The 13,224-nt window shown below is 34.1% G+C and overlaps 1 protein-coding gene across 1 annotated transcript; it reads right to left on the reverse strand.

The window, feature by feature from the left end:
- Window positions 1-4,146: 4,146 nt before the first annotated feature.
- Window positions 4,147-5,332, reverse strand: LOC135092327 (uncharacterized). The gene is made up of 2 exons (XM_063990778.1): window positions 4,539-5,332; window positions 4,147-4,192 (listed from the first exon to the last, which is right to left on the reverse strand). Exons 1-2 carry the CDS (start codon window positions 5,330-5,332, stop codon window positions 4,147-4,149), a joined length of 840 nt encoding a protein of 279 aa, XP_063846848.1.
- Window positions 5,333-13,224: the final 7,892 nt, after the last annotated feature.

Raw genomic sequence — 13,224 nt, forward strand, 5'->3', positions numbered from 1 at the left:
ATTAATACATTCACGTCTTGCTTGACCTATATTTTTTTTCCTCTGCCTGCTAGTCCTTTTCACCACGGAAGTATTGTCACTACAGTTATATGCAGGGAAGTGTATGAAGGAAACCCTGCTACTCTTCAAAATCCTCTGTAAAAGCAATGCCAGCGGTGGCACCATGTCCTACTCCCTTGCATCACATTTCTAATAGATGCCCCACTATTCATTCTCTACGAGTGCAAGTAATAAGAAAATGGTGATGTGTTATTAATTGTGTACAAGTACATGATCTCCACAATGCCGAGAACTACCTGCTGGTATTTGATTCTCCTTCAACTTTCAATAGCCAGGCATGAGTTGTAGTAGAAAATGGAGGTTCAAGATAAAACTTTCTACATAAACTTAAGTAAATATATGATGTCGATGTAACATTTCGAGCTTTCGTGAGGAAAGCCCTCTCTACTTTCTATGGTTTAATTAAACATAACTCTCTACATATTAGACATCAATGGCCGACATCATCGACTGCTAGCTGCAAGGTTTATTTGTCATTTTGCTGTATGTGCAATATTTTATATTACTAAAAAAAATTCAGGGCACATGATAAGAATTATACAAAGAACGTGTATCCATATAATGACGCTACTGTCTTTCTACCCTTCCCCATGAGCCTCACTTTGCTGAACACTTGAAGAATCAGTCTAACCAAGGAATTTGAACGCTATAAAAATATTTCTTGCATTTTTTAAAGCATTTATTTTTTATTTTTAAGGCAAAGAATCAGGGACTGATATTCATAAAAGTGTTTTTAATTTCTTCTAAAGTATAATTTGACATGATTTACTTTTAATTTATTAGAGGCGACTCTTTGGTGCAGCCAATATATTCCTGGGAGAGACTGAGCCTCTTGCACTCATTAAAATCCAGGAACGCTCTGAAGGCCTGAACATAATACATCTCCAAGCTAATACGAATAGAATACCCTGCCTACATTCTCATTAAAGGGAGACAACTGAGACAAACCGTCACCACGAATACATTAATGTTCACTAACACTTAAATAATTTTCCATATCTTGGCGTTTTTCGGTCAGATGAGAAAAAAAAAAAAACACCACTCACACGGGTGAAATTGTAGTTGTAGTTAATTCCATCACAACATGAAAGCCATGCAACTCTTTTCTTTCATTTCTGGTGATATAAGGTTCATAGCTGACTGACTGAAACATGACAAACAGAATTACGTGGCATATAGCTGACATTTGCCAAACAATATGTAGTCACAATTTTCTCTTTCGCCATTATTCTAATACAACCTCATTCTATTCAAAACTGTGGATTTCTTGTTGGTTTATGCTTTAATTCCCATGATAAATAAGTGTCGGCAATCACAATCAGCAATTAACTGTAAATATTTAAGGAAACGAGTGGCGTAGTGTTAACTAAATGAAAAAAAAAAAGAAGATTAATTTACTCTTAGTGATAATACAACTTGCGCTACATGAAATTAAATTAATAAACAAATAAAAAGTAAGAAAACACATTGACATTATGAGTAGCGTCTGAAGTACTGCTAAGTGTGATTCAGGGTGCTCCAGCTCTTCAAATTATAACAAAATACTCCATGAAACAGTTAAACACACATCTCTTTTAACTTCAGATAGATGAAACCAACGCTCTATTCCCGATGCCGAGGTATTTATTGATGACGCCGCGCCAATACTCGGGACACACTGTGACTGGTTCCAGGGCGGGATATGCTTTATGTAATGCAAGGAGGGGAAGATGAAGGCGAAACGAATACCTTTTCTTCTTTTATGACCTTGTCCATAAAAATAATTAAATAAAAAAAAATGTCCAGTAATGCTTTAGCTCATAACAATTTTGTGTATCTATATTTTCATTATTACTCCAGTCATTAATCAATCAATCAATTTATTTATATCTTGCGTCTACAAACCAAATCCTTTGTTAAGAGGCACCAACTTAACTTTGATAATTTAGGAGAACCAATCTTAAAAAACTGAAAAAAAAAAAAGGTGTTAGAGTTTTCCATCCTTTAAATTCAATTCATAAGGATGATCTAAGTTTCTGCCCATGTTGAAGACAATAAATTTACTGTATTTTCTTAGCTTTTGTGCACAGATATATCACACAAGTATAATAATCTGCCAATAGCAACATACTACTATCCCCAGCAGGGTCCTGTTGACAGGCGACGTCAGACAGTACCGAAACTATTAGAGGGTTAACAACCATTTGTCTTCAGGCCCATACAACTGTTCAGAATTGCAGGGCTGCATAGTTCTCCTCACACTCCATCTTCTTGAGTGAAGTGACAGGTGTGTGTGTGTGTGTGTGTGTGTGTGTGTGTGTGTGTGTGTGTGTGTGTGTGTGTGTGTGTGTGTGTGTGTGTGTGTGTGTGTGTGTGTGTGTGTGTGTGTGTGTGTAGAGTTCTTAAAATCTTGTCTTGGAATATTAACGGTTGCAAAACTAAGTTAGAAAAGAAGAATGTGGAGGATATGTTACTGAAATATGAAATTGTGGCACTGAATGAAGTGAAAACATCGCTACGTGTATGCTTGCCTGGCTATGTTTCTTACATGAGCTACAATCAGAACGCAGCTCATCGTGGCGGAACAACTGTTAGGATAAAAAACTGTCTCAGTGAAGATGTAATAAGAGTGGATACGAGCATGTGTGACCAGGTGTGGTTTGAACTGAGTTGTGTACCTGGAGTAATGTTTGGTGCCTGCTACATACTCCCAAGTGACTCACTGTACTTCTCTCACGAGTCATTTGCAGCTATACACGAGAAGCTCATGGAAAACAACTGTGATAAGTGTTTAATATTAGGTGATGTAAATGCGAGGTTGGGCAAAGCTGTAAGAGATATTGCCAATAATACTGAATATGCATATCCACTCATACCAGATGATGTAAATACTCCCAATGATAACGCTTATGCCTTAGCATCAGTTTGTAAAGACAATAACTTAATTGTGATCAACAATCTGAAAACTCGTGAGAAGCACTTTGTAAGCAATCTGACATTTAAGAAAGATAGCACATGGATTTCCGAGTTGGATGTTTGTATAGCGTCAGAGAAGTTAGTCAGGAATATTGATTTGTTTCAGGTTCACCAGACAGAACACTTGCCATCAGATCACGCTCCGATAGCGGTCCAATTATGCTTGAATAAAGTCAATCTTGACCATGTGTTACGGCGTGCCTACCATTTAGGCGGTCATGCATCACTACTGGGGACTGCGGAGCGTGCTAAGATGACGAGTAAACCAATAAAATTCAATCAGATTAATCATGATATGTTCTCTAATTTAATTTCTAATGTGCATGTGGATGGTAATGATGTCACTGTAGATGAGTTTGCAGAAAAGGTGTCTGAAGTGTTGTACGAATGTTGCAGTAGGAGCCGTGGCAAGACGGCGGCAGGTGAAGGTAACGATGTACATGACAGGACATACACTGACCGCTGGGACAGGCTCCTACAGGACCGTGATGATTCTCGAGTATGGAGGGCGATAGATTGGAAGGGTAAATATCAGGGTGATTGTAAGGAAGATGGTCGTCCTTCTGATCAGGAATTTAAAGAATTTTATGAGGAAGTATTGAATCCTACTGTGGCAGATAATTTAGATGACGGAAATCATTTACCAGTAAATATTCCAATTCTAGATGACCAGATAAGTCAAGAGGAAGTTCAGAAGCAAATAGACAATATTAAGCCAGACAAGGCATGCGGTCCAGATGGAGTCTCTCCCGGTGTGTTAAAACTACTTACAGGGCAATGGTTGCTGATAATTACTACATTATTTAATACTATATTCGCGTCAGCTTCAATAACATGAGTAAACAATGTCGTTCAATGTACTGACATCCTAGTTAAACAAACAGAAGTACTCTTTTAGATTATTTCTAAGTACAGATTTTACTTTTTACTGACACAAGTGATAAAAATGAACTAATAAGCTAGATTGTATAAAAATGTTAAAATGTTAGAATTATATTCTGACTATATAGCCGTTATTTTTTTCTACTTAGTTATATGAAGACAGAATTAGGTGAACAATTTTACACTGATCCATATTAGAATATTGCTCAGAAAAAATATCTTGAATAGTTACAAAATCATGACTATCTCTCACATGTTGTGTACTAGGACAATCTTGTACCACATGTGTTTCCGTCTGTATACAGCCACATGGACACAATCTCTCCTCTATAGGTAGACGACCACGTCCCCTCCTATTCCATCTGCCAGTCTCCACCGCTAAAGAGTGAGCTGACAACCTAAACTGTGTAAATGACATCCTCTCTCTTTCTGGTATACTATCCCTTACACGGTAAACCTCGTGAACAGATAAACCCGGATTGATTTCTCGGTAAGTCATTCTCCTAGATGATTCGGATCTCAAAATATCGTTCTTTAGTGATTCTGTTGTTAATATGATATCATCTAAATTATTAAAAATCAATCCTTGTACATATGTTCTCGTATTATATCTAGTGTCCAGTACTTTATTTATTACCAACATTAGGGGATCGTCATTCATTACAGATCTTTCTCGCCACACTTTAGTGAAGAACTTTCTTTGTCTACTTCGTACAAGATCTTTTAAAGGTGGATATCCAGATTCAATGTAACACATATCATTGCAGGTGGTCTTCCTAACTCCAAGTAGCTGTTTTAATGCCCAGTTGTAGATTTTTGTGGCTGGTTTTAAGTCAGCGTTCAGCCACGACTCACACCCATACAGCACGGCTGACATGAGAGCAGCATCAAATATTCTCTTCTTTACGATAAAGGGCCAGTCACAATTCTTCTTTAAGAATAAAACAAATTTGTTAAAGTGTGCCATCTTTGCCTGCATGTGAGCCGCGACTGCCGCTGACACGGAACCTTCAGCTCTAAATGGTGAGCCAAGATAGGTGTACTGTGCGCACGACTCCACCACCAGGTCATCTACACTTACTGCCTCTCTGTCGTGTTCTGTACCACATATAACAAAGAATTTTGTTTTTGTTGCATTGATCTTCATGCCATAGCTATCGCAGTACTGTTTTAGCAATGTTACTTTATTGATTAAATTATCTTTGGTTGTTGCAAGGAGCACCGTATCATCCATTAGGACTAAAATATGTAGCCAAGACAAGAAACCATCAGGATTACTATTTTCTTTGATAATCTTAATCAGGTCATTAACGTACAGGACAAAGAGCAGACAAGATGTTGAGCTACCCTGACGCACCCCGACCGTGGCTGCTACTATCACTGAACCGATGACACTGTTCGTTACCGCGTACATAGCAACAAGTGCCGCCAGCATAACACTACCACAACCCAACCGTTTCAGAACTGTAAATAACATACTTCTAGGTACCAGATCGTAAGCCTGAGTTAAGTCCACAAACATTACAAAAAGTTTCCTTTTCTTCCTTTTAGCCATATCAGTTAATAATCTTAATGTTACGATATGCTCAATGCAGCCACGATCTTTCTGTGCTCCAGCCTGCTCCCTGTATGGTTTGAACCATCTCTCCAGTCGCGCAAACAGTACCATATCAAAGAGTTTAGCGAGACAATTAATAATAGTCACACCACGGTAATTACGAGGTTCCCGTCTGTTACCTCTCTTAAATAACATGAACAGTTTAGCCGTAGACCATAGACTAGGATATGAAAAACGTTTATCATAAGTGTTTTTAATCTTTTTAGATACCAAAACGCGAAAATGCGTTAATACCACTCTATATGGAAAAACATGATATTTTTCATATATTTTACATTGTTAGGTACCAAAACCACAAAATCAATGCAAAGCCCCCTGGGAAACGAAACGACATTACATTATGCCTATCTTATGAGTGTTTTTGTACATGTTAGGCAGAAAAACGGTAAAAAAGAATGGAAAGCACTCTATATGGGAATAAAAAACATTACCAGAAACTTGTTTTTAAGTCTTTATCAGCTTCTTGCGTATTGATACGCTTAAAACATGTAAAACACCCAGACAAAAAAAAAAAAAAAAAACACCACCAAAAACAAGTATTTTAATAGTTTTTGAGCTTAATACACAGAAAAACGCAAAAATCCATACAAAGCATCTGATATGGGAAAACGAAAAAAAAAAATATATAAATAAAACAAGAAATGCGTATTACGACTTTTTTTTTATCATCTACGGTACCAAAACACTAAATCGCCTAAATAGAAATCTATATGGAAAAACAGAATAACATTAACAAGTAGAAGTATTTTCAGTGTACTTCAGATTGTTAGGTACGAAAACGCCAAAATCCATGAGAAGCACTATAGATGTGGAAAGGAAACTAAATGTCCAGAAACATGTCTTTTGAGTGCTTTCCAAATTCTTACGTACCAAAAAGCTAAAACACCTCTTATGGAGAAACAGAATAATATTACAAAAACATTTATTTTAAGTGTTTTTGAGCTTGTTACGTAATAAAACTCCAAACTGCATGAAAAAGCAAAGTATATGGGGAAACAAAAGGACATTACGAGAGACGTGTATAATGGGTGTTTTTGACCTTCTTAGGCACCAAACCGATAAAACGCATTAAGAAAAAGAATAACATTACCAACAACGAATATTTTTAGTGTATTTCACATTATTAGGCTCAAAAAATGTTTATAATCATATTAAGCAACAAAATGCTGAAAAAGCATGGAAACACCATATATGGGAAAACAAAACAACATTACCAAAAACGACTTTTTTACAGTTTTGAGGTATTTACTTTAAATAGAGAAACAGAACATTACGAAAAACGAGTATTTTGAGTGTTTTTCACATTGTCAGGTAACAAAACGGCAAAATGCATGCAAAAACTTTTATATAGGGAAAACGAAGCGACATTACCAGAAACGTGTCTTTTGGGTGTTTTTTTTAGCGTGCTAAACAGCAAAACGCTAAAAAGCATGGAAATCAACCTATGTTGGAATGCAAAACATTACAAAAAAACGTGTCTTTTGATAGTTTTCGTCTTACTTACCAGAACGCTAAAAGGCATGCAAAACACCTTTGATAGTAAAACATTACCAAAAAAAAAAAAGTATTTTTCAGTTTTTTTTTTTACCTATTACGTAGAAAAAGGAAAAATGCAGGCAAAGTACACTAAAAGAAACGAAAAAAACATTACGAGAAACGTGTTTTATAAGTGTTTTGAGCTTATTAGGTACCAAAACGCTAAAAAAAACGCATGAACAGCACTCTATATGGAGAAAATAACATTACCATGAACGTGTATTTTGAATGTATTTAACATTATTAAGTACCAAAACGCCAAAATGCATGAAAGAAAAAAAAACATATATGGGTAAAATAAACGACATTTCCACAAACGTGTTTTCAGTATGAGCGTGTTTGGCACCAAGACGCAAAATAAATAAATAAATAAATAAATAAATAAATAAATAAATAAATAAATAAATAAATAAAAATATATAAAAAAATGGAAATCACCATATATAGGAATACAAAACAACATAACAAAAAAACTCTTGTTTTTAGCGATTTTGTTTTGCGTACCAAAACGAGAAAAAGCACACAAAGTACTCTTTGTGGTGGAAAAGAATAACATTACCAAAAAACAAGTGTTTTGTGTGTTTTTTAACTTGTCACATAGAAAAACGGCAAAATGGCAAAGTACACTATATGGGGAAACGAATAGTCATTACGAGAAACCAGTATCATGAGTGTTTTTGAGCTTCTTAGGTTCGGAAACGCTAAACGGCATTAATAGCACTCTATATTGAGAAACAATACAACGTTGAGAAAAAAAAAAAAACATGTATTTTTAGTGCATTTCACATTGTTAGGTACCAAAATGATAAAATAATTACAAAGCATCTTAAATGTGGAAAGGAAACAAGATCCCCGGCAACGTTTTTTACCAGTGTTTTTTTTTTTTTTAGCGTCTTAGCCAATAAAACGTTAAAAAGCATGGAAATTACTTTATAAGGGAATGCAAAAGAACTTTACGAAAAACGTGTCTTTTGAATAATTTTGAACGTCTTACGTACCAAAACAGTAAAACGCATGAAAACACCCTTTATGGCTAAACAGAATAACAGTAAACAGAAAAAAACAGTATTTTGAGTTGAGTTTATTACGTAGAACACGACAAAATGTATGGGAAGTACCCTATATAGGGAAACGGAAGGATATTACGAGCAACATCTATTATAATTGTTTTTTTTTTGAGAATCTTAGTTACCGAAACGCTAAAACGCATGCAAAACAAAATAAATTATATGAGGAAACAAAAGGACATTTCCAGTGAAGTTTTTATGAGTGTTTTTGAACTTTTTAGATACTATAACGTTAAAGCGCATGAAGAGCACTTTATATGGAGAAAAAAAAGTATCAACATGAACGTGTATTTTGAGTGTATTTCACATTATTAGCTACCAAAACACCAAAATGCATGGAAAGCAACCTATATGCGGAAAAGAAATGACATTTCCAGAAACGTGTCTTTTGGGTGTTTATGACCGTTTTAGACTTTTTATGTGCCAAAAAAACAGATAGAAAAACGCCAAAATGCATAGAGAGCAACCAATATGGGGAAACGAAAATATATTACTAGAAACGTGTATTATGAGCGTTTTCGAGCTTCTTAGGTACCAAAACGCTTCTATCGCTGTTTTTGTGTTAACTGCTCTTATTAATTGTATGTCTCCCCTCCTGTGGACTCACTGCACAAGACTTTCTTCTTTCTCTCGCCCCTATTTTCACCTCAACGAAAAAGGTATCTTTTATATGTTTTTGAACCTCTTACGTACAAAAACGGTAAAATGCATGCAAAACACACTTTATTGAGAAAAAGAATAACTTTAGCAAAAATCATTTTGAGTGTTTTTGATATTGTTACGTAGAAAAACGAAAAAAAAATGCATGTAAAGTACTGTATATAAGGAAACGAAAGGAAATTGTGAGAAACGTGCATTATGAGAGTTTTTTGAGCTTCTTAGGTTACAAAATGCCAAAACCCCATGAATAGCAATCTATAAAAAGGATCAGAGCAACATTACCAAAACCGTTCATTAAGAGTGCGTTTCAGATATGTACCAAAATGCCATAATGCATGCAAATTACCCTATACGGGAAAAGGAAAAGAGCTTTACAGAAACGTGTCTTTTGAAATTTTATGAGCGTAATATTCACCAAACAAATAAAAATCATGGAAAACACACTATATTGGAAAATATATCATTACCAAAAAAGCCTGATTTCAGTGTTTTTAAGCTAATTACGTACCAAAACGTTAAAACTCATGCAAAACACCGTTCATGGACAAACATAATACCATTACCAAAAAACAAGTATTCTGAGTGCTTTTGAACTTGTAACATAGAAACACGCCAAAATGGAAAGTACTTTATATAGGGAAACGGAAAGACATTACGAAAATCGTTTTTTTATGGTTGTTTATATATTTCTTTATGTAAGAAAACGCGAAAACGCATGAATAGCACTCTGTATGAAGAGACGAAGCATTACTAAAAACGTATATTTTGAGTGTATTTCACATACATTTTTCAGCATACACTAAGATGTTTGCTAAGGACCATATATGGGAAAAGGAAACGAGATTTCCAGAGTTATTATTTTTTTCAGCGTGTTTTTGCACTAAAACGGAAAAAAAAACATGGAAATCACCATATATGGAAATGCAAAACTTTAACAAAAAATTTTTCTTCAGTTTATATATATATATATATATATATATATATATATATATATATATATATATATATATATATATATATATATATATATATATATATATATATATATATATATATATATATATATATATATATATATATATATATATATATATATATATATATATATATATATATATATATATATATATATATATATATATATATATATATATATATATATATATATATATATATATATATATATATATATATATATATATATATATATATATATATATATATATATATATATATATATATATATATATATATATATATATATATATATATATATATATATATATATATATATATATATATAAACTGAAGAAAAATTTTTGGTAAAGATTTGTATTTCCATATATGGTGATATATATATATATATATATATATATATATATATATATATATATATATATATATATATATATATATATATATATATATATATATATATATATATATATATATATATATATATATATATATATATATATATAAAGGTTTTGCTCAAACTTTTGCTAAAAACTCTTCCTTGGATGACTCTGGGCTTGTTCCTCCCTCTCCTCCACCCTCTGACTACTTCATGCCACCTATTAAAATTCCTCGCAATGATGTTTTCCGTGCCCTCGCTGGCCTAAACCCTCGGAAGGCTTATGGACCTGATGAGGTCCCTCCTATTGTTCTCCGAAACTGTGCCTCCGTGCTTGCACCTTGCCTAGTCAAACTCTTTCAGCTCTGTCTGTCAACATCTATCTTTCCTTCTTGCTGGAAGTTTGCCTACACTTAACCTGCTCCTAAAAAGGGTGACCGTTCTAATCCCTCAAACTACCGTCCTATTGCTTTAATTTCCTCCCTATCTAAAGTTTTTGAATCTATCCTCAACAGGAAGATTCTTAAACATCTATCACTTCACAACCTTCTATCTGATCGCCAGTATGGGTTCCGTCAAGGCCGCTCTACTGGTGATCTTCTGGCTTTCCTTACTGAGTCTTGGTCATCCTCTTTTAGAGATTTTGGTGAAACTTTTGCTGTTGCCTTGGACATATCAAAAGCTTTTGATAGAGTCTGGCACAAAGCTTTGATTTCCAAACTACTCTCCTACGGTTTCTATCCTTCTCTCTGTAACTTCATCTCAAGTATCCTTTCTGACCGTTCTATTGCTGCTGTGGTAGACGGTCACTGTTCTTCTCCTAAATCTATTAACAGTGGTGTTCCTCAGGGTTCTGTCCTGTCACCCACTCTCTTCTTATTATTCATTAATGATCTTCTAAACCAAACTTCTTGTCCTATCCACTCCTACGCTGATGATACCACCCTACACTTTTCCACCTCTTTTCATAGACGTCCAACCCTTCAGGAGGTAAACATATCACGCAGGTAAGCCACAGAACGCCTGACTTCTGATCTTTCTAAAATTTCTGATTGGGGCAGAGCAAACTTGGTATTGTTCAATGCCTCAAAAACTCAATTCCTCCATCTATCAACTCGACACAACCTTCCAGACAACTATCCCCTCTTCTTCAATGACACTCAACTGTCCCCCTCTTCTACACTGAACATCCTCGGTCTGTCCTTTACTTGTAATCTGAACTGGAAACTTCACATCTCATCTCTAGCTAAAACAGCTTCTATGAAGTTAGGTGTTCTGAGACGTCTCCGCCAGTTTTTCTCACCCCCCCATCTGCTAACTCTGTACAAGGGCCTTATCCGTCCATGTATGGAGTATGCTTCACATGTCGGGGGGGTTCCACTCATACTGCTCTTCTAGACAGGGTGGAATCAAAAGCTTTTCGTCTCATCAACTCCTCTCCTCTAACTGACTGTCTTCAGCCTCTCTCTCACCGCCGCAATGTTGCATATCTAACTGTCTTCTACCGCTATTTTCATGCTAACTGCTCTTCTGATCTTGCTAACTGCATGCCTCACCTCCTTCCGCGTCCTCGCTGCACGAACTACCTGCCTGCTTCTGTATTTCCACCTTCCTCTGACTTGAATTCCTTCAAGAGGGAGGTTTCAAGACACTTATCCACCAATTTTTGACCACTGCATTGACCCTTTTATGGGACTGGCATTTCAGTGGGCAATTTTTTTATAAATTTTTTGTTGCCCTTGGCCAGTGTCGTTCCTACATAAAAAAAAAAAAAAATATATATATATATATATATATATATATATATATATATATATATATATATATATATATATATATATATATATATATATATATATATATATATATATATATATATATATATATATATATATATATATATATATATATATATATATATATATATATATATATATATATATATATATATATATATATATATATATATATATATATATATATATATATACATACTTACGAAGCAAAACACTAAATCGTATGGAAAATACCCTTTATGGAGGAACACAATAACATTACCAAAAACAAGTATTTTGATTGTTTTTGAGGTTGTTACGTATGAAAACGCCAAAATGCAAGGAAAGTACCCTATATGGGGAATCGAAAGGAAATTACGAAAAACGTCTATTATGATTGTTTTTGAGCTTCTTTGGTAAAGACAAATTGCGAAAACACATGTATAGCAGTCTATATGGACAAACAGAACAACATTACAAAAAAAAACGTTCATTTTGAGTTATTTCACAATGTTCGGTACCAAAACACCAAAATGCATGCAAAGCTCCCTATATGGAGAAAGGAACGAGATTTCCAGAAACATATCTTTTGATTGTTTTGAGCGTGCTAGGCACCAAAACGCTAAAATCCATAGAAAGCACCCTATATGGGAAAACAAAACATTACCAAAAATGTCTCTATTTATTTTTTTTCTTTTTTCAGCTCTTTACATACCAATACGGTAAAATGCATGGTAAATACCCTTTATGGAGAAACATAATATTTCCAGAAACTAGTATTATGAGTGTTTGTGAAGTTGTTACGTAGAAAAGCGCCAAAATCAATACAAAGTACCATATATAGGGAAACGAAAAGGCATTGCAAGAAACGTGTATTATGTGTGTTTATGAGCTTCTCAGGTACCAAAATGCTAAAATGCATGAATATAACTCTATTTGGAGAAACAGAAAAAAAAAGAGCATTACCAAAAATTGTGAATTTTAAATGTTTTCACTTTGTTAGGTGCAAAACTTCAAAATGCCTGCAAACCTCTTATATGGAGAAACAAAACGACATTACTAGAAACGTGTCTTTTTAGTGTTTTTGAGCGTTTTAGGACCCAAAACACTAAAAAGCTTTGAAATCAATCTAACATAAGAATCAATTCTTATGTAAGAATATAACACAAAATTACAAAATCGTGTCTTTTTCTTTACATGCTAAAACGCATGCAAAACATCATCTATGGAAAAATATGATAACATTACCAAAACCAAATATTTTGAATGTTTATGAGATTGTTACGTAGAAAAACGCCAAAAAGCATCCAAACTATT

This window comes from Scylla paramamosain, chromosome 39, assembly GCF_035594125.1.
Source record: "Scylla paramamosain isolate STU-SP2022 chromosome 39, ASM3559412v1, whole genome shotgun sequence".
In the NCBI taxonomy this organism is placed as follows: domain Eukaryota; kingdom Metazoa; phylum Arthropoda; class Malacostraca; order Decapoda; family Portunidae; genus Scylla; species Scylla paramamosain.

What these genes read in the sequence shown, in the direction of transcription:
- LOC135092327 (XM_063990778.1), bottom strand. Translation starts at nt 5,332, where the DNA reads ATGCTGGCGGCACTTGTTGCTATGTACGCGGTAACGAACAGTGTCATC. An exon ending in ATGAATGACGATCCCCTAAT is followed by an intron (nt 4,193 to 4,538) that starts GTTGGTAATAAA and finishes GGCTGTATACAG; the next exon opens with ACGGAAACACATGTGGTACA.